The 24,812-nt window shown below is 52.1% G+C and overlaps 8 protein-coding genes across 8 annotated transcripts; 3 read left to right on the top strand and 5 right to left on the bottom strand.

Annotated features, from left to right (window-relative positions):
• Nucleotides 1–2,322: 2,322 nt before the first annotated feature.
• B0H65DRAFT_339049 (mitochondrial carrier domain-containing protein) lies at nt 2,323–4,102 on the bottom strand. The gene has a single exon (XM_062823613.1). It carries the CDS (start codon nt 4,012–4,014, stop codon nt 2,560–2,562), a length of 1,455 nt encoding a protein of 484 aa, XP_062677137.1. The 5' UTR covers nt 4,015–4,102; the 3' UTR covers nt 2,323–2,559.
• A 495-nt stretch (nt 4,103–4,597) lies between these two features.
• B0H65DRAFT_480508 (uncharacterized protein) lies at nt 4,598–5,237 on the top strand. The gene has a single exon (XM_062827584.1). It carries the CDS (start codon nt 4,782–4,784, stop codon nt 5,016–5,018), a length of 237 nt encoding a protein of 78 aa, XP_062677136.1. The 5' UTR covers nt 4,598–4,781; the 3' UTR covers nt 5,019–5,237.
• Nucleotides 5,238–5,474: 237 nt separating this feature from the next.
• Nucleotides 5,475–9,502, bottom strand: B0H65DRAFT_339030 (uncharacterized protein). Its single transcript, XM_062823612.1, has 2 exons — nt 9,225–9,502; nt 5,475–9,130 (listed from the first exon to the last, which is right to left on the bottom strand). The coding sequence occupies exons 1-2, from the start codon at nt 9,321–9,323 to the stop codon at nt 5,582–5,584; spliced, it is 3,648 nt and encodes a 1,215-aa protein (XP_062677135.1). The 5' UTR covers nt 9,324–9,502; the 3' UTR covers nt 5,475–5,581.
• A 2,227-nt stretch (nt 9,503–11,729) lies between these two features.
• B0H65DRAFT_512609 (uncharacterized protein) lies at nt 11,730–12,445 on the top strand (the record flags this gene model as incomplete). Its single annotated transcript, XM_062828587.1, has 4 exons — nt 11,730–11,973; nt 11,998–12,079; nt 12,269–12,373; nt 12,397–12,445. The coding sequence occupies 4 exons, from the start codon at nt 11,730–11,732 to the stop codon at nt 12,443–12,445; spliced, it is 480 nt and encodes a 159-aa protein (XP_062677134.1).
• Nucleotides 12,446–13,234: 789 nt separating this feature from the next.
• B0H65DRAFT_480506 lies at nt 13,235–14,929 on the bottom strand (the record flags this gene model as incomplete). Its single annotated transcript, XM_062827583.1, is given in 6 exon segments — nt 13,235–13,243; nt 13,256–13,394; nt 13,410–13,450; nt 13,478–13,615; nt 13,628–14,865; nt 14,905–14,929. 6 exon segments carry the CDS (start codon nt 14,927–14,929, stop codon nt 13,235–13,237), a joined length of 1,590 nt encoding a protein of 529 aa, XP_062677133.1.
• Nucleotides 14,930–17,864: 2,935 nt separating this feature from the next.
• B0H65DRAFT_446651 (uncharacterized protein) lies at nt 17,865–18,532 on the bottom strand (the record flags this gene model as incomplete). Its single annotated transcript, XM_062825805.1, has 3 exons — nt 17,865–18,002; nt 18,086–18,325; nt 18,383–18,532. The coding sequence occupies 3 exons, from the start codon at nt 18,530–18,532 to the stop codon at nt 17,865–17,867; spliced, it is 528 nt and encodes a 175-aa protein (XP_062677132.1).
• A 1,467-nt stretch (nt 18,533–19,999) lies between these two features.
• B0H65DRAFT_446650 (uncharacterized protein) lies at nt 20,000–21,112 on the top strand (the record flags this gene model as incomplete). The annotated part of the gene is made up of 3 exons (XM_062825804.1): nt 20,000–20,077; nt 20,667–20,915; nt 20,984–21,112. 3 exons carry the CDS (start codon nt 20,000–20,002, stop codon nt 21,110–21,112), a joined length of 456 nt encoding a protein of 151 aa, XP_062677131.1.
• Nucleotides 21,113–22,579: 1,467 nt separating this feature from the next.
• Nucleotides 22,580–24,771, bottom strand: B0H65DRAFT_480502 (uncharacterized protein). Its single transcript, XM_062827582.1, has 2 exons — nt 23,370–24,771; nt 22,580–23,117 (listed from the first exon to the last, which is right to left on the bottom strand). The coding sequence occupies exons 1-2, from the start codon at nt 24,285–24,287 to the stop codon at nt 22,869–22,871; spliced, it is 1,167 nt and encodes a 388-aa protein (XP_062677130.1). The 5' UTR covers nt 24,288–24,771; the 3' UTR covers nt 22,580–22,868.
• Nucleotides 24,772–24,812: the final 41 nt, after the last annotated feature.

Genomic DNA, 24,812 nt, shown 5'->3' with positions numbered 1-24,812 from the left:
GCCGTTGGTTCCAAGATATCCTTGTATGTTCAACGTCATAGACCCCCTTCTTTGCAATTACACCGTGATATTGTCGCTCGTCCTGATATCCACTAGGGTCCCCAGCGCCTGTGGCTCCAAAACCCAGCTCCGACTCATAAGTCAGAGTTGTTGATGTTAACGTACCGGACGTCTCATCAAGCACAAAGGGAGACGGAACGACGTCCCGAAGCTGGCCAATCCCTCCAAGTCATTTTACTTCCCTCGAGGTTACCTCTGAGCTGTCGGTTTGATGCCTAGAGGTATCCAGCTGCCTCAAGCATCGACCCTCTTTTGATTGACAGCCAAAATCCAGTCATTTGTTCTCTGGTCCGCTTTTGTCTTCCCCGCAGCCATTCTCTCAGAAGGGGTAACTCAAAGCCACCTACGGAGCTGCCGGCTCTATACCGTTCGCTTCGAAGTCAAGCGAGATATCTGGCGAGGCTAACTGAAGCGGCCACTACCTTTTGTTTTTCCCACGTTACCTCAAGTCGAGGAGCTTCCCCGAGACGCGCTTGTTGGAAGTCGGAAAAGGGAACCGATAAGCGAGCCATTCGCCTTCAACACAGTTGGTATCGCTTCGAAAGCCCACTTTCGGTAATGCGTGTTGAGCGGCCGGTTAAGTACCGATAAAGACACACACATTCTCGCAGACGAACCAGAAAGCGCATCAAGCATGTTCCCAATGTTCTGGATCGGATTCAGTCAAAAAGACTGCGCTTATCAGGCACGACAAACAAAATGAGTTTATCCTTAGGTTTGAGCTGTGCTCATTACGGAGACACTGAGGATGAAGTTACCCAGGGTCAAGGAAATCGGAATGGAGAAACTCAGGACTCATTATCATCATGGGTTGCTGTACCTGATCATGGAGACATTGATGATGAAGATGTGGAGGACGAAGTGGCTGACGACTGGTCATCAACAGCAGTTCCACTCCCTGCTGCAATCCATTATGGCAAGCCCAAGGATACATTGACTTCCATTGTCCGAAGGATGAAACTGGTTGTGGACGACGAAAGTACTTGACCGTTCTAGCTATGAGTGTCAACTCAATAACCTGCAGCGGGTTGGTCGCTTATCCATGAACAGCGACATATATAGAGCAAAGCAAAGCAAAGTAAAGCAAAGATTTGGTGAATTCATCTTGCTTCGGGGTGAAAAAAAGAACTTGGAGATTTCCACTTTCTATCAGTTGTCTGGGATTGGCTTTGGATTGAAAATATTCACAAATCCGAAATATTACATACAATAACGAACGCTTTGCCGAGGCCGGCCGGTAATAGTCTACTTACAACGTATCTATCATTCGTATTATAACCATTATTACACAAAACAAAAGTAAAGAAATATTGAGGGTATAGTTTATTACCCAGTCCCTTCCTTACTTTCAAAACAGCGCTGTCCCCCCCCTCCTTCATTAGTAGCCAACTTTAACACCAGCCAGCTTCACCACTAGCCAGGTAACCAACCCCCTACCGGGCCGTCGTCGGGGAGCAGAATTATCACGGTTGACTTACTTCGGTTGAACGGATCAGAAACGAGGTAAATAACAGAACTGCAAAACCCCGAGCGAGATCTCCAGCCAAAACTGACCTTAGTAATAAGCGTGTAAAACCCGAGAAAAACTTTGATAAAGCTTTACAAAATAAACGCTGTGAGACTTTGCTCGTCTTCTCCGCCGCCACTTTGCTTTGTTTTGTTGCTTTGTTTTGTTGTTTACTGTGTTATATCTGGCTTACATACATCGCTGTTCATGAATGAGGGGAAGAAATCTCGAGTTCTTTATCAGGGATGGTCGGTCGGTCGTGCTTCTTCATCTTCGTTCTTTCTCATCTGAGGACGTGTGTTGTCTTGCGTTTGTACATCTGATTGATCGGTGAATGTTTTGGTGATGGGAGGGAGGGAGGTCGAGAACTCTGGCTTTAACGCCTGTACTGTACTCAAGGACGGATGGATCTGGAAATGGTTGAAATAGGATTTCGCACAAATACATATAAAACTACAGATTAACTTGGCGCCGACTGTCCCACAAGACGTGTGTGTTGGTAACAGAGCCTCTAACATGACAACATCTTCCTTCCTACTTACTCCCTTTTAGCAACGTACACCAGTGACCAATAACAAGCCATTCATACACATCACCGCAACCTCGCACAAATCACCACACCACTTCTAGAGCAACAAGAAGGTCGACAAGGTAAAAGAAAGGTTGTAGGAAAAAAGATCATATGAGATAAGAAGAAATTACTACTTTTTGTCCATTGCCTCGCTCCGTTCCGTCCATGTCTAAGAACTCAAACGCCAAACATGCTGGGAAAGTAGACCGTAGCCACCCTAAAAGTTACAAAAAGAGAAACATGAACTCCCAAGATGCAAGTGTGGAGAGAAGAGGTAATTGGTAGGAACAAACCCTTAGGACAAAAAGGACATGGGAGAAGAGAAGAGAAGAGAAGAACCCCTGAAACCAATCCCCCGACGATTACCACTCTTTCTTTCGAGCAAGCAGACAGATCAACCAAAGCAATGAAGAGCCTCCTCTCAAGTCTCTTTTGAAAACTCCTGTTGCTGTTGCTGCGCGAGCTCCTCCCGCTCCTTCATGGCCGCCCGCTCATTCATCCCCCTAAAGGCCCGCTTTCCGACCTCATAACTGCTAATCATAATGGCACACGCCGGCGCCACCTTGAGCGTACGGGGTATCCACCCCCTGAACAAACCCGCTACTCCTTCTGTGGAGAAGATATGCCACAGCAGTCTTGCCATGTTCCTCTCCTCCGGCCTGGCAGCAGTCTTCTCCATCGTCGCAATAGCAGCCTGTGTTGTGGTGCTGGTGTCGCGGTAGACTTGAGTCCTCGTCTTGCCGACGTCGAAAGGCATGGTGGCCACGCTGGCGAAGGCTCCGGATAACGCGCCGGCGATAAAGCTGTCGGTGAAGGTCTCGGCGTGGTTCTCCCTTGACTGAGACCTCCGACGGGCTCTGTAGTGCTTCTCGGAATCGAGGTCGAGTGTCCTACCACGTCCCCGAGAGCGAGACTCACGCGCATCTGTCAACTTTCCTCGAATTGTCTCGTATCCCCACCAGTACATGCCGGAAAAGGGTACGTCACGCCAGAGGGTGAGCGTCAACCCCCTCCAAAGCGAGCGATACCCGTGGGCGTATACCATGTCCTTGATCCCCCTAAACGTATGAGTGAAATGTGACCCCGTCGTGCTGCCGGGGGAAGCCTGCATGCGAGTGCGGAATAGCTCGATAGGCCCGACGGCTGTAGCGGCGAGGATGCGAGCGCCAGCGCCGGCGACTAGGGCGGCGTACTCTTCCCTGACGGTTTGCTGGATCGGGCTAGAAGTGTTAAAGCGCAGCCACTCGTAGCCGGTGAAGTAGATGATGTTGGCGGGAATGGCCATTAGCAGGGTTGGTGAGAGCCCCCGCCAGAGCGAGGTAAAGCCTTCGTTGCGAGCGATTTTGCGGAGACCGTCGAGGGTAGAGTTGAAGTTTCGTTGCTTTGTCTCCTCAACCGCGCAGGAGATAGCACTGGGAGTGATAGCGCCAGAGCCGAGGCGCGGCCCGGCGGCGACGATGCATCCTTCAGAGTTGTTGGCAAAGAAGACTTCACGGCAGCAGGCGGTTACGCCGAGGTTCGAGGGCCGGAAAGCGGCGTTGGATATTTGTGAGCCGGCTAGCTTGGAGAAGTCGGAAACGGTATGTGCGGTTGGTGACGGCTGGGTAAAGGCTTGGGATTGCCATCGGACTCGCACGACGTCGAGGGGAGTTACGAGGAGGCCGGTGAGTAAACTGCCGGATGTGGCGGAGAGCATCTTTTGGGCGGCCGTGATCTCGACGGGTTCGTTCGGAGCGTTGTCGTCTTGGGCAACGGTGGGGAAGGCACTCGGAATCGGAGACGCGGAAGCGGACGAGGAGTCGTCATGGTGATGGTCTATTATTCTATCGTAGTCGTGACCTGCTGAGGAGTGCGCGCTTTGTAGAAGGGAAGCCATGGTTGGCAGTCGAGAGTAGAGTCTCACAAGGCCCCGCGGCCGGCGTTTTGGAGAGGCGCGCGAGGAGCGCAACGGCAGACAAAGATGCCTCTGGCTGTGAGAGGTGGAGGAAGAAGGACCCGAGGGAAATATTAGGTGGAGCGTATGTCACTGCTGACTGCACGGATGCTGTGTTCTAACAAAGCACGAGCACCAGCAGGAACAGGACCGGAGGGTAGGGTAAGGGAGGTAGGGATACGAGTGACAAACGAACGTCAACAGGTGGAGGATGAGGAGGAGATGGATAAGGGAAGAGACGGGACGGTATGTTGACGAAAAGTTGACGTTGGCCACTCTGGATGACTGCCCCTGGAGATGGAAAAAGTTGAGCGAAGCCGGAGATATCGATCGGGGGTCCGAAAATGCAAGTGACACTTGCACTTTTGCAGCACTTTTGCCTCGGGGGGGGCGTTTGCTGCTCGGCTCCGTCATTGACACACAGAATATTCTGGGTCCCTGTGTCCACTCCTGCAGCGCTAAAACGACTTTTTCTTAGCGCTGAAAAACCCCGCCCCTCTTCTGCTCCGAGTTCTGCAGCCGACATCGTTTCTCCACTTTAACTTTGAATTGACCCGCTCCTTCCCGACCGGCCGAATGCCAAACGGACAGGACCTTGATGTCATCTCTTGGCTGCTGATGTAAGCAGTGGCCATTAAGGTTATTACTCTTATCAGATCTTTTTTTGCTTGATGAGCAAGCATCTGATAAGATAAGCAGCCTGGACTCGCATGGCTCATCCTGTCTCCCTCATCTCCAGTTTGTCCCTGTTCAAGATCATCGGATCTTCCACTCCACTTCATCGTGCAAGTCGATCTTTGCGCGTGTTTTCATTACCCCTCACACCCCTCTCGAGTCACGAAGATCTCCTTTGCGGAGGGTTGCCCCTAACGCACTTAGTGTTCAACGTCTTCGCCATGTTTTGGTCCACATCTCTATACCTATACTTACACGAGCTGGGCCGCTAAAAAGTATGGGTAGGATGTTAGTGCTTTTCGCGGGCGGCCCCCATACAAAACCTCGCTTGCACTACCAAACTCATAACACACAGCCCAACACTGCACTGTTCTCCCGCAAAAGAATTGTTAGACCTAACATCTTAACTTCCATTTCTGTTAGTGCATTTTGCACCTCCATTTACACCTCCATTTGCACATCTATTTCAAATCAAAGGTTTCTCTCTACTTTTTATTTTGGCTACGGTGCAACCCAGTATCCAGCTTCTACACGGGCTATAACCCAGGATCCAGCCTTGCACCCGCTGGGAAGGGATGAGGCCAGCCAGCTGGCCTCGCCCCGAACACTAGCTCGAGACTAGTAGTTTCGAATGTTCCCTTCCATATGTTATGATGACCTTCCACTAACTACAGTACAACCCTTTTCGCGTTACCCAACCAGAAACTCAAAGAATAATGACGCAAGGAAACAGGTATCTGACTAAGCACAACCATACTCACGAGAATGAAAGCCTAACAAAATAGAAGTCGAAATGTTTTTGGACCAACCTTCTCCACTCGCAGACTAACCTCCCCTAATGATACCTCTCCACCAGCGTAACCATAGCCGTATACCCTCTACAACACTCCCTACTCATCTTGTGGCTGCACCACGGACACTTCACCATAGTCATAATCGCCCCTGACACCCCCAACGCCCGATCCTCAATCACCGCATCCGGCTTCGCTATGCACTCGTACACCTTGGACGGCATGTCCAGGAAGAACTGGCAGCTGCAGCATTGGACCAAGATCTTGGCGAACGGTTGAGAAGAGGCACCGCCGGCGGCGGCGCGTCGGGCGGCTGCTTCTTTTTCTTCTGCGCTGGGGCCGTGGGCTAGTGCGAGAGTGGAAGGGCGGGATGCGGGAGGAGGGAGATTAGGGGTGGAGTGGTTGGATTGGTGGAGCATGTGTTTGGGAAGGGCGGAGAGGATGGGCATCGAGATTGGGATGGGGGGCATGGATGGGCGAGGTTGTTTGAGGATGGAGACTGGGGGGGTTGAGGCCGAGCGAGATGCTGTTGAGGCGAAGGAAGTTGTTGCGGGAGGTGGCGATAATGGTGAGGCGAGAGGGGTTGGGCTTCGGGATGTCGATGGTGGACTCGGGGATTGTGACACCATCTGAGGTGAGATGGCAGGCATCTCAGGCCATTCTTCGGTCTGCCTCGATGATGAGCCGGAAAGATCTGGAGAGGAGGCAAAGCCTGCTGCTGAGGTCGTAAACTTCGGTCGACTGGAGCCGCCTGCGGCCGAAGAAGAAGAAGCAGACGAAAAACTGTCGTGCATGGGTGACGGTTCACTTGAGCTGGGATACCGATATCCCGACTGCTGCCGTTCTCCACTCACGACCCGTGGTTGTTGAGATCGTATCTCTCCCGCCTGACTGGACATTCTTGAAGATGTCAATTTTTGCCGTCTCTTGCTCTTGGGTTCCTCCCCAGCCATTTCAAGTCTTTGTTCCGTTCCCAAAACAACTTCAGCCTTTTCCCTAGCTGCCACTTCCGCCATCGATACCGTTTGGTAACCCTCTTCATCTCCTTTCTCCCAGGAGAATGCTTGATGTAGCTTCTGTTCATGACCTATATTTTCAACACCGAAGTATCCAGCAGTTCGAGTCCGCTTAGGAGACCTTGGGGGAACGATTATGGCATCCTCAGTCGATGAAAGGGTGGCGTGAGCGACTATCGGTACACTGGTGGCACGGATGTCCGGATCAGAAAGCGACTTAGACATTCTGAGCTGTGGACGGGCCTCCTCCATTTGCTCCATCTTGGATTGGTGTTGAGTGTTGTCTTTGCCTCTCAACGGTGGTCGACTGGACTCTGTTGGTGAAAGCGAACCTGAGCCAGCAGTTGATCGCTTAATACCGTGGTTGGCCTTAACATCACCATTGACAGCTGTGCTGATCGGTGGTTGCGTATCAAAGTCCAAGTCTATCAAAAGTCCAGTCCTGCTCCACTCCTCGCCCACCGTGAAACCCTTATTGCTATCGCGCACCTCGGAGCCATCGCGAGGTGTGGTGGAAGCCTGTGAGGCCGAGTCGTCCGAACGTTGACGGAGAGTCCGGTCGTCATCTTGCCTTGCATCCAGGATTGTCGGGCTGCTCGTGATATCGTTCGCCACCAATGGCATGTCCTTTGAGGACTGGGGTCTCGATGTATCCGGAGTCGTTGTTGGCGAGGGAAGTGGTGACGCCTCGTCGAATGCGGACGATGACGAGGAGCCCTCCGAAGCACTAACCTGCGGTAACGCCACTTCGGTCGCCTTGACCAGATTGCCTTGTGTCGTATCAGAGCTTTGTTTCGACAAAGCCTCGCTCTCCTGGGGCGTGAGTTGTTGAGGAGAACCAGACACTACATGTTGAACGGCCGGCGGGATCACATTCGGTGTTGAAGCTGAAGGCTGAGAGCTCATTCGAGCTCGGAATCTCAGGTAAGGAGGTGCTTGTGCAGGTGGCCTCACTGCATCCGGAGTTGCTGAATGCCCTGTCGACATACCCAGTGCTGCCCTTGCGGCGTCTTTCAGACTGCGATTCTTCTTAGTGTGGCTACCTGCGTCAGACCCTGCAACAGAAGACCCCTTGAGGCTTGAAGATGCATTTGTCAATGTGACAGATGCCTCTCCAATCGAGCCCTGCGATCTCGGAGGAGTTGGTGCTTCTGGAGCCGGCGTGGGCTTGCCTCCGGTGGCCATTGACGAGAGAATAGCAGCCGAATACGCGTGCTCCATGAAGTTAAAGTAATCAGTCTCCCTGGTTGGCTTCTTATTGGCGTGGCGATCTGGCTTGACGGCGGAGGTTGTTCTTACGCCAACGAGCTTCATGGCCACACTTCTGGCCTCTTGCGAAAGAGATGAGCGTCTCGTTTGGGTGGTCTGAGAACTACTCCTCGATGATGGTCCGATGCTGGAAGTGCTGGGTAGTTGGTCGTCTGCAACCCCAGCCATTGCGCGGCTAGCGCTCTGAACTCTGTTATGACGGACATATCCGTCTCGGGACCGACCTCGTGTATCCTCCTCAAAAATTAGTGGAGAGTCTTGCAACTGAGGGCCAGCGTTGTTGTCTCTGTGTTCGTCCTCTTTCCCCTTGAATAGCCGAGATGCCCCTTGTAGTAGGCTATTGCTTCGGCCGTGACTTGTGGCAGGTCTTGTTGCTCGCAGCATCGGAGTCCTCGAAGATGAAGGCGGGAATGCCTCTCTTCGAGGAGATGGTATCTGGCCTGACGATGGGCTAATGACGCCAAGGCTCTCCGATTGTGTTTGGCGCGGCTGTGGTCGCTGATCAAAGCTCTCGTAGCGAACTGTGTGTTGAGGCAGAAGGTGATCTTGGCGCTCGCTCTGGGTAAGGGAAGCCTTGGGCATCCCTGATGAAGCAAGAGTATGATACGGTCGGCTATGTCGCTGCAAATCATCTGCCGACAGCGATTTGTCGACATTTTGTGCTGGGACGAGGTGGGAACTCGGCAACAGATGCTTACTGGTGAGAAGCGTATCGGACATCGATCGTTCTGGATTGGCGAGTGAGGTGATCCTTGGGTTTTCTTGGGTTGGGGACCGCGGCAACGTGTGAGGAGGAGGCTTGCTCAATCGGGCAGCTAGACGTTTCTTTGCTGCTTTTGCGTCCTTCTCTGCCTGCTCCTTCTCCTTTTTCAGACGCTCCGCATCTTCCTTCTTTTTCTTCTTCCTCTCGCCGTAATTTTCCCAACTAGGAGACTGACAAATCGAAGACTGGTCTGACATCTCAGCCTCTTCCTCTTCTTCCTCGTCCTCGTCTGGTGCAAGGAATTTGACCTGCTTGTGCAAAGGCTCTGCGATCGCTCCTGGCTGAACTTGGCTCTCCTCTTGCCTTTCTGCTTGGTAATCCCTTTCTCTTGTGAATTCGTGTTTGCCTTCGGTCAGCCCTGTGGGGATGGTGATTGATAGTGGTGGTAAGACAAGGCTCCGCCGGACAGCTTTGAGCATCAGGTAATTTTGTTGTGCGGAGAGACGGCGCGCAGCTATAGGTGTAGATGGCTCCTGTTGATCAAGGGAAGAGGGAGAAGAGGGTGTTGGAGGAGAAAGAGAGCCATTGTGGTGGGATTGGTCGATCTGTTGGTGGTGGACGGATAACGGTCAGTGGTTTTACATGATGAGACATCCAGCCGCAAAGCCAGGAAAGCGGTCAAGACGGGTGCCCACATACCTGGTATTTGCTTTCCAGCTCCATCATCCGTTCCAACCCGGTCAAACCACCCCCTTGGAGAGACTTATTATCGGTAAATTGATCCAACTCAGCTGCCATGGTGGATGATGGAGTGGGCCCGGTACCATGGAGAGAGGACTTGGTTTCTGGGATGGCAGAGTAGATACGAAGGAAGGAGGAGAGAAGCAAAATATAACAAAATACTGAAGACGTGCTTCCGAGTTCCGACCGGGGAAATTCTTGGAGCCCAACGATTCGTGGGCTTTGCAGCGGGGAGAAAGTGTAGGCAAAACTCGCGGAATTGAGTGGTGTGGACGATGATGGTAAACGCAGTGTTGCCGTGCTTCCGTCCCCGACGTAATCAAAGACAGCATCTCTCCGTCTACCGGTACATGCTCTATGCTATTGGGCCAGGGTGACCTGTCGAGAGTACAGGAGCAGTTGTCTCTGGCACGACGCTATGTATTGGAGCGCGTAGCCGCAGGCCTGGGTGAATGCGAGATATTGGGGCCACGGCTAAAATGCCTTGTCTCCAGATTTTGATCCGGTGGCAAGCACACCCGCACACAAACTGGCACTTGTAGAGTTGCACTCAATGGCTGACTGGGTGACTGGATGAGCGGGAAAGTGATGAGTGAGATCGGTTGATTGATCAAGGCTGTCTGTCTATGAGGGTTTGTGCTGAGTGCTGATTGTGAAGTCCCACTTGGGGGAGAAGAGGATCCATGGGTTAAAGCTGATGTGTTGTGTACCGTTAATTGTGCCACTTCAGGGGAATCCCACCTGCTTGAGTAGCCTACCTTTGGTTCTGAGTATAGTCCTCTCATTTTCTTTCTCCCCTGTCTTCTTGCTCACCAGTGAGTAGTGGTTGAAAACTGCCAACCTCTTAGCAAGCGGTAGTCGGGTGCAGCTATAATAAGAGACTCTTGTTCGTGAAACCGTACCAAACCAAGTCCAGTCACCTAACCTAACCCGCACTTTGGGACCCGTTACCTCTCTCGGATCATGATCAGATGTCGGGCAAAGTTAGATTAGGTCGGGAAGCCTCTGGTTGTGGAGAGTATGTAGGTAGTGTGCCACTGTGCACGGGATCGAGGGAGGACAAACAACGACGACATGGCTTCCATTGCGGGCCGTCGGGGAAAGATGCACTAGCATCTGGCCTTGGGACCCTTCGTAATCAGCTATACGAGAGGGCCAAGATGGAAGAGAGATATTGAGGCCAGGAACAAAGGCATTAGCAGTCTGCAGACAGAGAACAGCGAGAACAGCATGAGAGAGAATACTCGACCAATTCTAGTGGGCAAAGCCTCCTGGCCGAACCACATTTGGGCGTCCTGCTCCTGGACACGGCATCATGCAGGAGGTGAATACAAACTGTGCCCAGTCGCGTCGTGGTCGACCAGAGAGAGGTTACTCAGGACGGACCTGCTCGGTGCTATTTTCTTCGCTCGCCTGGGTGATGTGCAGAAGGGGTGCAGCTCAGTTGGCACAGGTACCGGGCAGTTCCATGGGGCTTGTCTTGGATCCGGAGCGGTAGGGGGGGTTGAGAATGTGTCACGACATGAAGATCCGGAAAAAGAAGGATGGAGTCATTATTGGCGTCAATTGTGTGTGCGCGTGAACCATAGAACGAGGAGACTGAAAACCGGGCGTGGAAACCCAACGTGGAAACCAGATGGAAGAAATGCGGTTGGAATAAACGATGGCGTGCTGTCGTCTGGAGCCGAAGTCGAAGTGAAGTGGATGAAGACTTTGAGTTGGGATGATTGGGGCAAGAAGTTCCGTCCCATTTTGACTGCAGCGACGGAAGAGGACGTCGTCCAGTAATTGTCGGGTGTTGTTAATGGACTACCAGCAGCAGCCCAATGAGCCAGAACTATCTGTTAGTGATCGACCCCAGTTGCGGTCAATTTTAGCTTTGGGGATCTGTCCAAGTGGGGTCAATTGGATGGGGAAGGCTCCATGATCTGCAAGCCTCAGCGGCTGTCCCCTGCCACTGCCAGGGGCTGTCAGGGCAGGGTCCACAATCCGCCAACCAAATCCGACCACCCACCACACACTTCCACTTCTTCCCCGCGACATTGAGGCTTCTCCAAACTTTCTCCAGCTTCGTCACTTTTCGCGGGTTGACTTCCGAACTTCAATTGGTGGCCACAACAAGACCCTCCAATCTTGACTTCGTCTACAAGCTTTCTGGGCTTGGTCTTGTCCCTTTCTTGTCCTTCTCTTACCCATGGCTCAACGATGTTCTTCCGCTTCCTCGTCGGCTGTCCTACCCACCATGGCGCCCACCACGCAGACAATACACGCGATGCAGCCCGCTAACGCACCACCTCTTCCATTCTCGGACCGCCAGATCGGCAAATGCGCTCACATCTTTGATCATTGCGAATGAGCACGCCCCTACCCAGCTACTGGCTCTACGAACCTACAAGTCCATCCTCAACTTGGAACGGTCGTCCGCCTCCTGCCCGCAGGACGCCATCGTCGTGTCTCTGAACCATGGTCAACAACGTGGTCGACGAGGATTTTCGCGGCCACGTACGACACTCAACGGAGCCTAGAAGCAGTTGGCGAGACATGCTCCCGATGTTTCTGATCCAAATTGCTGATCGAGTAAAATGGCGTGCTCCCCTACAGACCACAGACGCTGACGATACACTGCAGTCGCGCCTCACCCTTTTCTCCGCCCTTGATGGCGCATCCGGACCATCACCAATCCTGCCCCGATGCTGCTCCGTTCCTGGTCATCATGGCCTCTGACTTGTAGCCTTGCCTGCCGGTTACACCTCCGCCGAGAAAACGGCTGACTTCTGGAGCCAGGAAAAGCCAGGAACAGCCAGGAACGGAGAGTGCCACAGCGTACCACAGCGGTTATAGCTTCGCGAAAATTCATAGGCTCTCGACCGACATAACACTGGTGATACCGAGCACAGCAGCTTCAAGTTGCCAGGAACAGCTTCTCATAGCTTGGAGCTACTCCCTCGGCCGAAGCTGTCGTCTGGCTAACTTGGCAAAGGCAGGGCTAGCAGGGGATATAGCTCCTCGAGAGCCTTCCACTTCTTGATGTTCCTGTCTGCACGGGTCATCCTGGCCTTGTCAATTCTGGAACAGGTTGTCGATGCCCATCGCCAAATGAATGTCTTGTCAGGGAGTCACCGGGCCCGAGACGCCCAATTGAGGCTCATCACCAAAACTTGGCCACTACCACTGGTTGATGGTCACCCACAATACGACGCAAAAGCCTCGAACCCAATCTTGCCATTACCCGCTACCGCCAGGATACACTTCGCTCGAATTTCCTGGTTCACCTAGGCCGTCGATATTAACCAGCGTCTTTTACCGGCCCGTCTGCTGCAGAAAGTGTTTATATATTGACATTACGTGTTCCTCGTCAAACCTCACCACATAGTTCCTGCCCCTAGCCAGCTATCCGGCCGTCTGTCTACCGCGCTCCTCACAACCTCTGGCCCGGACATGCTAGAAAAGGACTGTCTTTCATTGGCTCGACTATTCCGCCTATTCTACCCCGTGGGGAATAAAATCGCTTCTATTCTTGTGCGCAGAATAAGCAATCAATTTTCGGCAGGACGGCAACCGGCAAGCATCACTGGGAGGCACCATTTTAACGGCTTCAAAGTTGTCATCTAGCATTAGGTTAAAACCGGTGTTCGGTGAGTGCTGTCTACTTGGAAAGTCATTTTCGGCATACACATTTGTCCGAGCTGACTTTTGTTTTGGTTGTTGTGCTGATATACTCCAATTGTCTGAATGCTAGTCATACTCAACCCCTGGGCATGCAGGCCGGGATACAACTCCAAGGGCACAATCTGATCGCGAAAATCTCCCCGATCCTCACCAAGCTTACTTGGCGACCACATACTCATCCTCAAACATGCTTTCGGTAGATGATGGGTATCATTGGAATCCAGGTACGGCCTTGGCACTTCCCACCGCCATTTCCCCGGCCCCGGTGGAACGCGACAACAAGAAATCCGACCACTACACTATTCTGCCTCTCCGCTTACATTTGGCACTTCCTCCTTGTCTGGACTAATGTGCACCCAAATTTCATTTCCTGCACCCCAGTCTACCAGTCCTGCAAGGGGCTTTCCCCTTCGATCTCTTGGTATATCTGGGCCCGGTTGAATTTTCCTCTTAGCCCAGCTCCGGACGCGTAACTTGAATTCATGGGGAATCTTTAGCCGAGCGGCGACCCATTTCTCGTCAGGCCGGAAATCCAACGAGACCTCGTTCGCCGCGCCCGCTGTCGTCGTCAGCAGCCCCTCCTCGAACGGCCAGGCTTTGCTGAATCTGGCATGATGTTGTTCTGGTAGCGTTATTCTGAAAAATTCAAGTGCCGATTCGACATGGAGCTGGATCGCGCGCTTGGGATTCACAAGAGACTTCATGAGCAGTGACATCCAATTTGGATAAAGGACCGCAAAATCCGCCGCTGCCAGGTGGACCGAGCCCCGGATCGTCGTCATCCAAGAGGGCACGCCCGCCTCCCGGGCCTCGAGACAGAGTTTCTCCACGCGTTCGAAATTGTCCTTCCAGTGCATGAAGGCCTCGCTACCGAGGGCCAATATCGGCTTTTGGATCTTGTGCTCCTCGCTTGAGTCCTCCGGCATCGCTGGACCCCACGCATCGAGTAAGATGCCCTGCGAGATCCACGTGAAGTCTTCGCGCAATCTGAGCACTTGGGCTGCCGTTGCTCCTCCGAACGAGTGACCCATCATCGTCACATCTTGCAGGTATAGTCTCCCCGTCCAATCCTCCCAGTCGATGCCTATGAGCCCCTTTGAGCTCGAGCCTTTATTTCCTTTCTTCCTTAGATTGCGGCGCGCAACCTCTTCTCCTTGCCCGTCGTTTATCATTCCCAAGATGTGAAATGCCTCTTGGATCTCGGCACATCTCATCTCTATTTGCGCCGAACGTAACTCCGTATCTACTCCGGCTGGGTTATTCGGCCGGGTATCTTGCGCGTTGTCCAGCGGAAAGAGGTAGTCCACCATGTAGTATGGCTTCTTCTTGCCGTTCTTCTTCCGTCGTCGTTTCGTGTGGAACATTGAACCATCTTCCTTCTCCCGTTCCGTGTTCGACCTCCGGTCCAGATTTTGGCTGCACAAGTCAGGAGACGACCCTTCCTTATTCACATAGGTCCTCGCTCCGCTTCCATCACGGTGCTCCATAGCGACCACCACAAATCCGTAACTGGCCAGTTCTCCGCAGATGGTGCTATACACCGTCCTCGACCCGCCGAGGCCGTGGCTGAACATGATAACCGGGTACTTCGCCCTCCGTCTCCGTAGTTCCTCCGCATCCGGAACCGGCCTCGGTCCCCAGACAAGCGTCAACTCGCTCGTATCACTGAACCCCCTATTCAGCGCCTCCTCTCCCATCTCCTCCGGCCCAGCCAACGGCGGTCCATCGCTCAGCTTCGCATTCCGCCACGCCGGCAACTTGGTAAACATGCTCGTCGAAGCAACGTAAGTAGCAACCGGCGCGTTCGGCATATTCGCAAAGTTGGCGTACCCCTTGCACGTACTCAATCTCGGCCTCGGCAGCCAAGGCGGCCTCGTCAACACCCTTCCTTTTTCCTTTTTCTCAATCCCCTCATCCTCTTCCCCCCTCCCTGTACTATCCCACCCCTCCCAATTCCCACTCCCCCTACACCGCCTGATCCGATCGCGAGTCATTATCGCTTTCTCCTTCGGCTTCTCCTCCGGTCCTTCGCAGGGGTAGTACACGGCAAACAGCACGGTATCCAACTTGAGCGCAAACTCCCCGTTGCGTTTAATGTGCGAAAAGGTGCGGGGGTCGCGGACGGGCAGCTCGAGTTCCATGAAGCCAACGTTCAAGGGACCGGTGTGTGGAGGCAGGGCGTGGAAGATCTTTTCGCGGAGGGTGGTGGGTGGTCCTGCGGCTCGATGGGGAGGACCAGCTTGATGGGAGGGACGGGAGGGGGCGCCGGTGGCGCCCGCGGTTGAGGTGCGGATTGTTGAGGTGCGGGCGTTGGCGTTGGCATTGCGGGTGGTGGTGGCCTGGGGGGAAGGGGGTTGAGATTGGTCATGTTGGGGTGGTTGGGGTGGTTGAGAGGAGTAAACGGAGGAAGAGGAGTGGCGGGGTGAGGAGGGTTGAGATCGTGCCAATGAAGAGGGGCGTGAAGAGGCAAGTGAGGAATCTTGTGAATAATTTGATGACGAGAGGATTGGAGAGTGTTGAGGTGGTGAGGCTGGTGAAGAATGAGGTGATGTTGAGTAGTGTGAGGTGGATGGTGAAGGGTGTTGAGTTGGTGGCGGCATGGCGAGGGCTTGGGTTGGGTGTTATTGCTTGTGCTGGTTCATGAGTGATTCGACGTTTAGAAGGGAATGCCAATATCGTCGTCGATTCCAATTCTCGGCCCTTCCTTTCTCGGTCCTTCCTTTCTCGGTCCTTCCTTTCTCGGTCCTTCCTTTCTCGGTCTGCTTGTCGCGTTCTTCCCAACGAGCGCAAGTGCCGAAATCGGAAAAAAGAATCAACAACGTCGATCTGATGTTGATGTTTCCTGAAGGCTTGTCCTTGTCCTTGCAGAATGCAGTCGATTACCAAACAATTCGTTGGACCCCGATGCGGTCCGGATTCGATCAGTCGGTAGTTTACTGTAGCGGCGCGGTGTAATGTGGTGTGGTACGATGAAGTGTCATGCGTGATGCGATGCGTGATGCGGATCGGGCGTTCGTCTCGTATGAGGTTTCTCAACTGGATTGAGTTTGGTCCGATGTTGTGTTCGTTTCTGGTTGTCGGCTACGTTTAGGAAGATTGATTGGGGTTGTTCAATGTCGTTCAGCGTTTCGTTCGTGTCTTCGTGCTTTCGTATGCTGCACCCCAAACTTTCGTTCGTCCGAAATGTCTTTGAGATAGATAGGTATACCGAGCTGTGCAGCGCAGTGCGTTAGATTGGCTTGGCTCCTGTGAGGTAGGCGTGGTGCAGATGTATTATTGATGTTGTGTAGATGTCATCCGAATATGATTTCAGTATGGTGGAAGAAAGTAAGGCAGGTATTCGTTGATGTATAAAGGCAAGAGGGAACGTCAAGGGACCAGCTTCAATTCAATCCATGCGGTGTAGCTTGAGCTAAGATACTCAATGGAGGTTGGTAAAGTACGGGGGTATAGAGCGGGTACGGAACGGGTGCGGTGAAGAGACAGACCCCTGTTCTAGACCCTGAGGCGTCCGCGAGTCATGAAAAGGAACTGAAGAATCGGGATTCGTTCGTACAGTCTCGTACCTGCTTTTTGCAATTCCTTGGCGAAGCTCGTGGTGTGGCTTTTTTGCACTGCACTTTTCGATATAGTATCGTGAGGAAACGTGGGCGGCTGGCTGGTGGCTGGTGGCTGGTCTGGTCTGGTCTCAGATTTAAATGTGTGGTCCGAACTGAACGAATGTTTGGGTTTGACGATTTGGTTCGAACGGTTGGTTCCTTTGATGACAAAGTTCCTGTGGTGTTTCGTTTCTCGTTTTTCGGTTTCTTCCGTGACTCGTGAGGCAGTGATCTTGCAAGCTTTTTGCTTCGTGTGCTTTCGTGTGGTATGTAGGTATGGGTTTGTGTCAAGTCGTGCAACGAAGAACGAACTCCGATGAATTACTCCGATACTTTGTAGGGCATATAGCTAGCTGCAAGAAAAATGCCAAACAAAAGGAAAAGGAGAAGAAGAAGAATATTTGCCAAACTTGAATCACTGACAGTGACAAACCCAAAACCCGTGTCATCGATATCAACGAGAATTCTTCACATGGATCGATGTCTCCGAACAACAAACCATACTTATCATCTTAGTAATCCTTTCTAATCCAGTTCATCCCAATGAACATCATCGATTTTCTCTTTTTCGTCCGAATCGAATCGGTGAACATCAACCCCTGCAGGTGCCAAAGGAGACGATGACATCATCCCGACCGTCCCGCTCACCCAAAAACCAAACCGGGGCGGACCCAATTGGCCGGCACCGGGACAGCCATTAACAGGGGACTTGGAGTGGAGCCTGAACGGCGCTTTTCTTAATCGGGTATGGCATCGTGTGGTGATGACCTTGATGACCCCTGATGAGCTTGGTGAACTTGTTAAATGGTGCATTTGGCGATGATGCACACTGGGATTACAGCATGGAACCCCGGTAGATTTGTAAGGCACGGCTACGCTACGCGGGAACAATGGGCTGTGGAGTTGCTAGAATGGCGAACGAATGGGCAATCATGACCACTTGGTTCCCAACAAGGTTTTGTGTTGTGTTCATTTTCTAGGTACCGTTTTCATCAAAAAAAAAAGAGAGTTCGAACGTATGTTCATTTGCAGGCAGTTGAAGGTATCATGAACCTGAAAACGTTCGATAAAGATATCGTGTCGATTGTAGCATAAGAGACATTTACTGATCCTCCAAAAGAAGCCGCCAACTATGTGCTTTGACCTGTTTTTTTCCCTTGAAAACATTGTTTCTAAACCCATAAAACCCATGCCGTAGATTTCCAACTCATATTCATTATGTCTGTTCCTACCAGTCTGACGAGGTGGTCACGCCCCTTGAGCACGCGAAGCATCATTGTGATGTCGCATCTCCTTTGGAAGTTTGACCATCACCATAGACTGTCTGGATTTAGTTGTTTTGGAACCGCTGTCCGAGCGTCTCGTACTTCTGGATAGTAAGATCGAGGGTTTCTTTAAGGTTTTTGGCCTGCAAAGTGAGTTCCGGAGCCGTAGAGGTGCAGAGTGAGATGAGGCTGGTGCTGATAGGCTACAAGTGATAGGATATGTCAGTAAAAAAACTCAGTCATGGCCTGATGGAAGGAATTGTTATAGGCTAGGAACGGAACTCACCTCGTAAACGCCCTTGACTTCTCTGAGCGAAGTCGACATAGGCTTGCCAACGGTCGGCGGGGCGATGTCGAGGAGGCCTGCCTTGGCAATGAGGACGTTGAGGTAGTCCTGGTTGACACGGACAAACTGCTTGAAGGTGCTAGTAATAGTTGTGCAGTCCTCGAACGGCTGTGTGCCATCCAGCTCTGAAATAAATCTCGAGCCCGCCGCGGTGATATCCTTCTGGCCACGGATGATTGTCTAGAAGATATTAGTTCTGGCTTGATGGTCTAGGAATACAGCTTGTGAGAGACTTACAACAAAGGGGCCATAGCCGACAGAATATTCGACAGTATTGACAATATTGATAGTCTGAGCAGGTGCGATAAGGGCATGCGCCCTTTGGGTAAGATCCGTCAGGGCATTAACAGTCTCCTCAGAAGAGAGAGCGCGAGCCACAGGCTGCATTCAGCGATTGCACGGCAATTTTTGAGGCCTACCATACATTTTTCAAGGTCAATCAGGACACCTTGCAGATCCTAATTGGCAAGTCGGGTATCCTCTCGGGCCTGCCATTCCATCCAGCTATGGCGCAGGCCTTCTATTCCCTTGAGGGAGCGTATGATGTAAGCTTAACTAGTTCCTAATGCACAATCCACCGCCATAGAGTGAGTTACTAACATACTTCTCTCATGGCAGTCACTGGTATTCGCCGCTGTTGGCAACTGCCCTCAGGACACGCCTAAGAACAAGGTGAAAGAGGAGTCGTCGAAGCTCAGCGAGGATATTCAGAAGGCCTACCAGGCTTACCAGGCCAATAGAGTGGTTCCCGCCCCGTATGATAGTGCCCTTCCATTGTCGCGATAGATTTTTCGGGTGGGAGAGATCCAGCTAACTGAATTGAAGCTGGAGCGCAGCGCCAGCTATATAGAGCAGGCGATACAAAGAGGAGGAAGGTCTGCAAAGGAGGGAAATCCTGGGACGTGCCAGAACCGCTGTCAAAGGGAGAGATGCAGCTAAATGTAGACGTTGATCGGACAACTTTTGGTTGCCGCATGACGATAGGTAGTTCTTACCAAAGTCTGTAGCGGGCTTCATTCCAAGTACATCAACGCAAATATCAACCAGTATGTGAGAGGACGGACATGGAGGCATGGGAAACCATGCCTCGTCTGACTCCCAGGTCGGACTTGACGGAACGCCTGCCTTGTCAGGCAAGAGCGTACCAATGTTAGGTTTGGTAACGACCTGTGTCAATGTACTTGAGACAGACTTCGGAGAGTCTGTCACCCAGTTAGCTTCTTCTTAAAACCATCAACAAGTTGATCATCATTCATCTTTCCTGTACTTGTCGGTTAGGTTGATGTGGGCCTCGCTTACATTTTTCCAAACATCCTTTCACACATACGTCAACTTCGTGAACTACCGGCCAAAACGCTCTAACTTCGGGGGACCACTGGTCACCGATCACGAAACCACATCGTCAAAATTCGATGGCATACTGGAATTTGCTGCTCAATGCGGCATTCCCTTCCTTTAGGTAATCATTATCCCATGAATGTTTTCTTTCTCTGCTCCGAAGGGTTGACCTCGCACCGACTCACTATTGAGACACTAGGAAGGTAGAAAGCTAGACCCTTAAAATGATGAATTTTCTTAACACCCAGTAGCATGGCGTGCGTAAATCCCCAAAGCAACATATGCGCGAGGACAACCAGCAGGGAAGAGTACGGAAAGTACACCTCCCGCTCCTTACAATCGGCCAGTACACCCTGGTGTGGATCACACCGACCCGACCGGAGTTACTCGACCCCCTAGTCCACCTCCACTCCACGTGGCATCCCAGGGTATCCCAGGGGCATTACAAACCTAATCTAGTCGATCATTCAGCCTCAGCTCCCAAGAGACACCTGGATCAGCGAACTAGTATACGCTATGGACCCTGGCAAACCGCAGATCTCGTTAATTCGAGGTGATGGAGGTGATGAACTGAAGGAGGTGAAGGACATGGCGGTAAGATCGTCGGTGACTGGGATACAAATGGACCCCGATTGAGGATGGTTGAGAGTGGGGGAGGTGAAGAGGTGAAGATGCCCTGGCTCCGTCGCCTGGGAAAGTCAGGATTGAAGGGAGTATATAACATTGACTTCCTCTGTCTTTGGTCAAACTTCCTGTCTCATCATCAGCTTCATCATCAGCTTCAACCTTACCATCATCATCAGCATCTTTCTCATTAGCATCTTTCTCATCAGCTTCAGTCTTAACCCCATCAACCTGCCCAATCCCATCCACCCTTTCAACCCACAAACCATCCATCCAAAATACGTTTCTCACTCATCTCTGCCATCGCTACCCTTGGTAGCGTTGTTATGGCCCAGCCTGTGGCCCAGCTAGAGGCTCGCAACGCCACTGCCCAGCTAGCGGCTCGCACCGTCACTTCCCAAGACACAGTTACAGTCTTGAACGACCTTACGGACAAGGCACATGAATTTGAGAACACGAAAAGGAGCTAGAAGGAGCCAAAGTCCTACTTACATACCACGTAAGTTTACTAAGCCTTTTCTTATGTAGAGGTAGTAGGGGAATGCTAACAGTCTTCTAGTTTGTTCTCCAAGGTTACGAGAACCTTATCAAGAGAACCCACCGCTTTATAGTCGACGCCCAGTCTTCCGGACCCAGTGCACCCTTCAGCGATGAACAATGCGCAGAAATTTCTGGGGCCTACGATACATTTGCCAATGCCAATGAGGCAGCCTTGAAGGTCCTCACAAAGAAGGCGTCTCAGGTCACGCTCTATGGATACCATGTACCTACGCATGAAGCCCTCAAAAACCTTGAGAGCGCGTATGATGTAAGCTTAACCGTTCCTAATATGCAATCCACCGCGATGGAGTTACTAACGTACTTCTCTCATGGCAGGTACTGGCAATCACCGTTATTGGCAACTGCCCTCAGGACACGCCTAAGACGGCTATCAGCGGCGACGCGTCGAACCTCAAGTTTACTCTCGATGCGGCCATCAAGAGATACTCGATCTTCCAAATCTAGACGTTGATCGGACAACTTTTGGTGCCAAAGTGACGATAGGTACTTGGGGGTTGTGGTGCGGTTCGGTGGTGGGACCTTTCCTCAACCCCCTACTCATTAAGTAGCTCTTTCCCCATGTCCATAGCGGGCTTCGTTACCATAATATATAATATATCGACAGAAATACCAAGCCTTACCAATAAGTAATCAGCTAGTAGCTCTGTGGATAAGGTACCGTGTTCTTTGAGAATATTCCGCGGTGGTTTACAGCATAGAAGGCCTCACTTTGCCTTTGGGATTTGCTTCTTCTTCTCCCATCATCAGCATCATCATCATCATCAACAGCTTTCTCATCATCAGCCTCAATTTCAACTCCATCAACCTTCTCATCCACCCTTCATGTTTCAACCCACAAAAACCATCAATCAAAATGCGTTTCTCAGTTCTCACTCATCTCCGCCCTCGCTAAGGTACCCTCTCCAGCCTCGCCATTGCGGCACCCGTCCTCCACCCCGCCACTACTAAGCTCACCACTCGCGACACCACTGTCCAAGAATCCGTCGACACCCTAGGCGTCCTTTCAAAGAAGGTTAAAGCCACTGTGGAGGGCCTGGTACCAGGAGGGGGTCGTTTTAGGAATAAGGTGGTTATTGATTAGGAGGAAAAGCTAACTACAGAAGCCCCAAGATTCCAAGTCTTTATACCTTCCCTACTAAGCGCACAGCGCACCTTCCCAAAGGCACAAGACCTTCAAACTCTAGCAAGGCAGATTACTCTCATCAACAGTCCAGTCCTCTGCTTATCATCGCCTCGGCCAGGGACCTTCCAATTTCCTGTAAGCTCCCACCCACTTACCCCGTATCTGGACTGGCTGAACCCTTCCCCGGGTTTAGTCTAGGTGCTTGTAGATCAGTTGCCTGGTGCGATGACTAAGTAACACCCGTGCCGTGCTAGCAAATCATCTACGGCGGCATCACATCACCGATATCAACCGGACAAGGACGCCGATAACTTCAAGACCACCTAAATACGCGGAAGGCGAGACGAGACGGTCTTCGGCAACACCATTACCTCAACCTACAAGGAGTTTGTCCGTACTGTATCAATCAGTAGTTGCTGAATACCTATCTTATCTTGATTGGCAAGGCGAGTCGTATCTTCCAGACGGTGCCGATTAAGTACCTCTAAGTCTATTGGGCAGCCTGATGTGTATCAGGCCAGCCCAGGGCCTTGAGCAGCTTGGTGGCCTGGCCGCCATAGTGTAAGTTTTGCCCTCCTCAGTTCTTGACCTGGCTTTGATGCGGACTGGTTGCTGCTGACGTATTCTATCAATGAATGGCAGGATCTCGGAAACTTCTTTGTTGGGGGGCGCTGCGAGGGCAAGCTTGATGGAGACACTTTCCGGCTCTCAGCGCAACTGTCACCACGCCACGGCCATTGACGCTTACAAGCGTATCGCCGCTTCCGCTCAGTAAAAATTGGACATATAACGAAGAGTGGGTCAAGAGAAACATGGGGAGACACGGCCGGGGAATGATTGTTAAGGCGCATGGTTGGGGAAGTATGGATTTAGGACATAAAGGATTGGTTAATAGGGTCGAATATTAGAGTTCACGAAGTTCAATCTGCCATTCCCTTGACGTATGATTCGCAAACAAACTTCCCCATCCCTTGTGAGCAACATACTGTTGTAGAACGGCCAAGAAGACATAGGAAGGGAGCCGTGCCGTATTCACCCCTGAATATCCCCTCTTCCATGCTGTGTACCTTCATCAACCTAAACCCAAATCTCCTTCATACTCTCAGCATACTGACGGAAACTCTTCGGCGTGCTCCCAGTCATACTAAGAACTACATCATTCGTCCTATTTTCCGTCCCGTACTTGATTGCCGTATCCAATGAGCTCATCAAGCGCGAGTGCTCTTCTGAACAGCCAAACGACTGATGGCGGTGCTCAAGGGCGTGACTGCTGAGGTCGACATGGACAATCTTGCGACCGAGAACGGAGGAGAGGGTGTTTGCGATCTGTAACGGAGGAGGGTCGTCAGTATTAAGTTTATCGCCAACGCAAAATCCAGGGGATGTTGGGCCGTGGTAAACATGCAAAGGTAACAAGGCAGGAGACTAACAACACGCAAAGATATATCAGGGACAGAAAAAGATTGCAAAGGAAGAGAGCACAAGGATAACGCAGAGCACCCAACAAACGAAAACAACCAAGAGCCAAATGATCAGCATCATCAAAAAAAAGGAGCAAGTAAACAAAAGCACACTCACATCATCATACCCCAACAATTCGGGTCCTAGAATCAAATACTCGGTATTCGGGGCATCCTCCCTCGTCAACGCCTGCACCGCCACAGCCGCGATATCATCCGCCGACACCCATGGAATCTTCCCCCCGCCAGTCGCCGAGTACAACTTACCCTCCTCCTTGATACTCCTGACATGGCACGGCTGCTCAAAGTCCTGCTGGCACCAAGTCGGTCTCAGCACTGCCCACTCGGCCTCTCCCCTTTGGCCCAGCTCCCGCAGGTGCGCGTGCACTCGCCCCAATGAAAAGCCGCCGGGTTCCATAGCGCTAGAGGACTGCAGGACGAAGCGGCGTGTGCCGTGCTTTAGGCGGGCATAGTCCACGAATTGCATGAGGAGGGATGCTTGTTGGGAGGGTGAAGGGGAGGGGGCTCTTTGTTGCTCGTCTGAGGCGGCGAGGGAGGCGGTGCGGGAGGCGTGCGAATGGACGTGGGCGTTGGAAGGGGGGCTGTTGGGAGCTGTGAGGTAGATGGAGTGGATCATGACTGGGGTTCCCTTGGTATGGTGGGCTTGTTTTCTCGAGGTAGATGGGCTGCTTGCGGCGGCGAATTGTTGCAGGGGAGTAGTGGTATCTGCGGCTGTGTCCATCTCTGTAGGTGTTTCGTTCGTGTCTCCTTCCGACCCGCACTTGACCTTCATGCCCTCGCTCTCCATTTCCGAGCCTCTGCCAAATAGCTCCTGAGCACGAACGAAAGGGTTCTCCCAGGTGGTGGGATCGTAAAGGTCGAATTTCACGCCGTTGGGGTCCGTCCCGGGGGTGGAGGCAATCAGCAAGGGGTGCTTGTCGGACGAGGACGAGAAGAAGAGTCGGTGGGCGATGCGGGAGGGGACCACGCCGGTGCCATCGAGGAGGAGGATGGGCGATTTCCTGGGGCGCGTCATGGTCGGTGATTTGGTGTTGTTTGCGCTTGTTTGATTCGAGGTAAAACAAGATGAGGAGGAGTCGAGTTGATGAGGGGCGAAGGTCGTAGAGTGCCGGACAGTGGGAAATGCAGTGCTTTTGTAGGGTTCGTATTAGGGTTCGTATGTCGTGAGTGCAGTGACAGTTGCATCCGTTTGCTGTCGTGGATGTCTTGGCGGGCAATGTGCGTCACGGTGGGAAAAATATGACCTTGGGGTTATTGGAGAGACGCCATGATGAGATAATCATGAGGGCAAGAGCCCAAGTTATGCATCGGTCACGGGCGGCTCAGGGCGGTTGGCCGTGCTTGCCCAACGTCCAAGTGTTGTTGGAGCTGACCAATCAGATGTCGAGCATCTGTCAAGACTTTCCCGATTTGGACATTTTCTGGGAATGGACAAGTGCTTGACTTTGGAGGCGAAAAGAAATCAACCAAAGAACTGCCAGGTGCGGAGGCTATGAATATATACTTACCTTACACATTCATCGTCACCCTCCCTTGCTCA

Source organism: Neurospora tetraspora (assembly GCF_033439725.1).
Source record: "Neurospora tetraspora strain CBS 560.94 chromosome Unknown B0H65scaffold_9, whole genome shotgun sequence".
Classification (NCBI taxonomy): Eukaryota; Fungi; Ascomycota; class Sordariomycetes; order Sordariales; family Sordariaceae; genus Neurospora; species Neurospora tetraspora.
Note: the sequence above shows the minus strand (reverse complement) of the source record. Positions and strands in the feature narration are given on the sequence as shown.

Excerpts from the sequence above, each read along its gene's own strand:
- B0H65DRAFT_480502 (XM_062827582.1), bottom strand. The coding sequence starts at position 24,287 with ATGACGCGCCCCAGGAAATCGCCCATCCTCCTCCTCGATGGCACCGGC. Across the intron at positions 23,118-23,369 it reads AATTGTTGGGGTATGATGAT|ATCGCAAACACCCTCTCCTC; the intron begins GTGAGTGTGCTT and ends CCTCCGTTACAG.
- B0H65DRAFT_339030 (XM_062823612.1), bottom strand. The coding sequence starts at position 9,323 with ATGGCAGCTGAGTTGGATCAATTTACCGATAATAAGTCTCTCCAAGGG. Across the intron at positions 9,131-9,224 it reads AGCTGGAAAGCAAATACCAG|ATCGACCAATCCCACCACAA; the intron begins GTATGTGGGCAC and ends CACCACCAACAG.
- B0H65DRAFT_480508 (XM_062827584.1), top strand. The coding sequence starts at position 4,782 with ATGGCTCATCCTGTCTCCCTCATCTCCAGTTTGTCCCTGTTCAAGATC.
- B0H65DRAFT_339049 (XM_062823613.1), bottom strand. The coding sequence starts at position 4,014 with ATGGCTTCCCTTCTACAAAGCGCGCACTCCTCAGCAGGTCACGACTAC.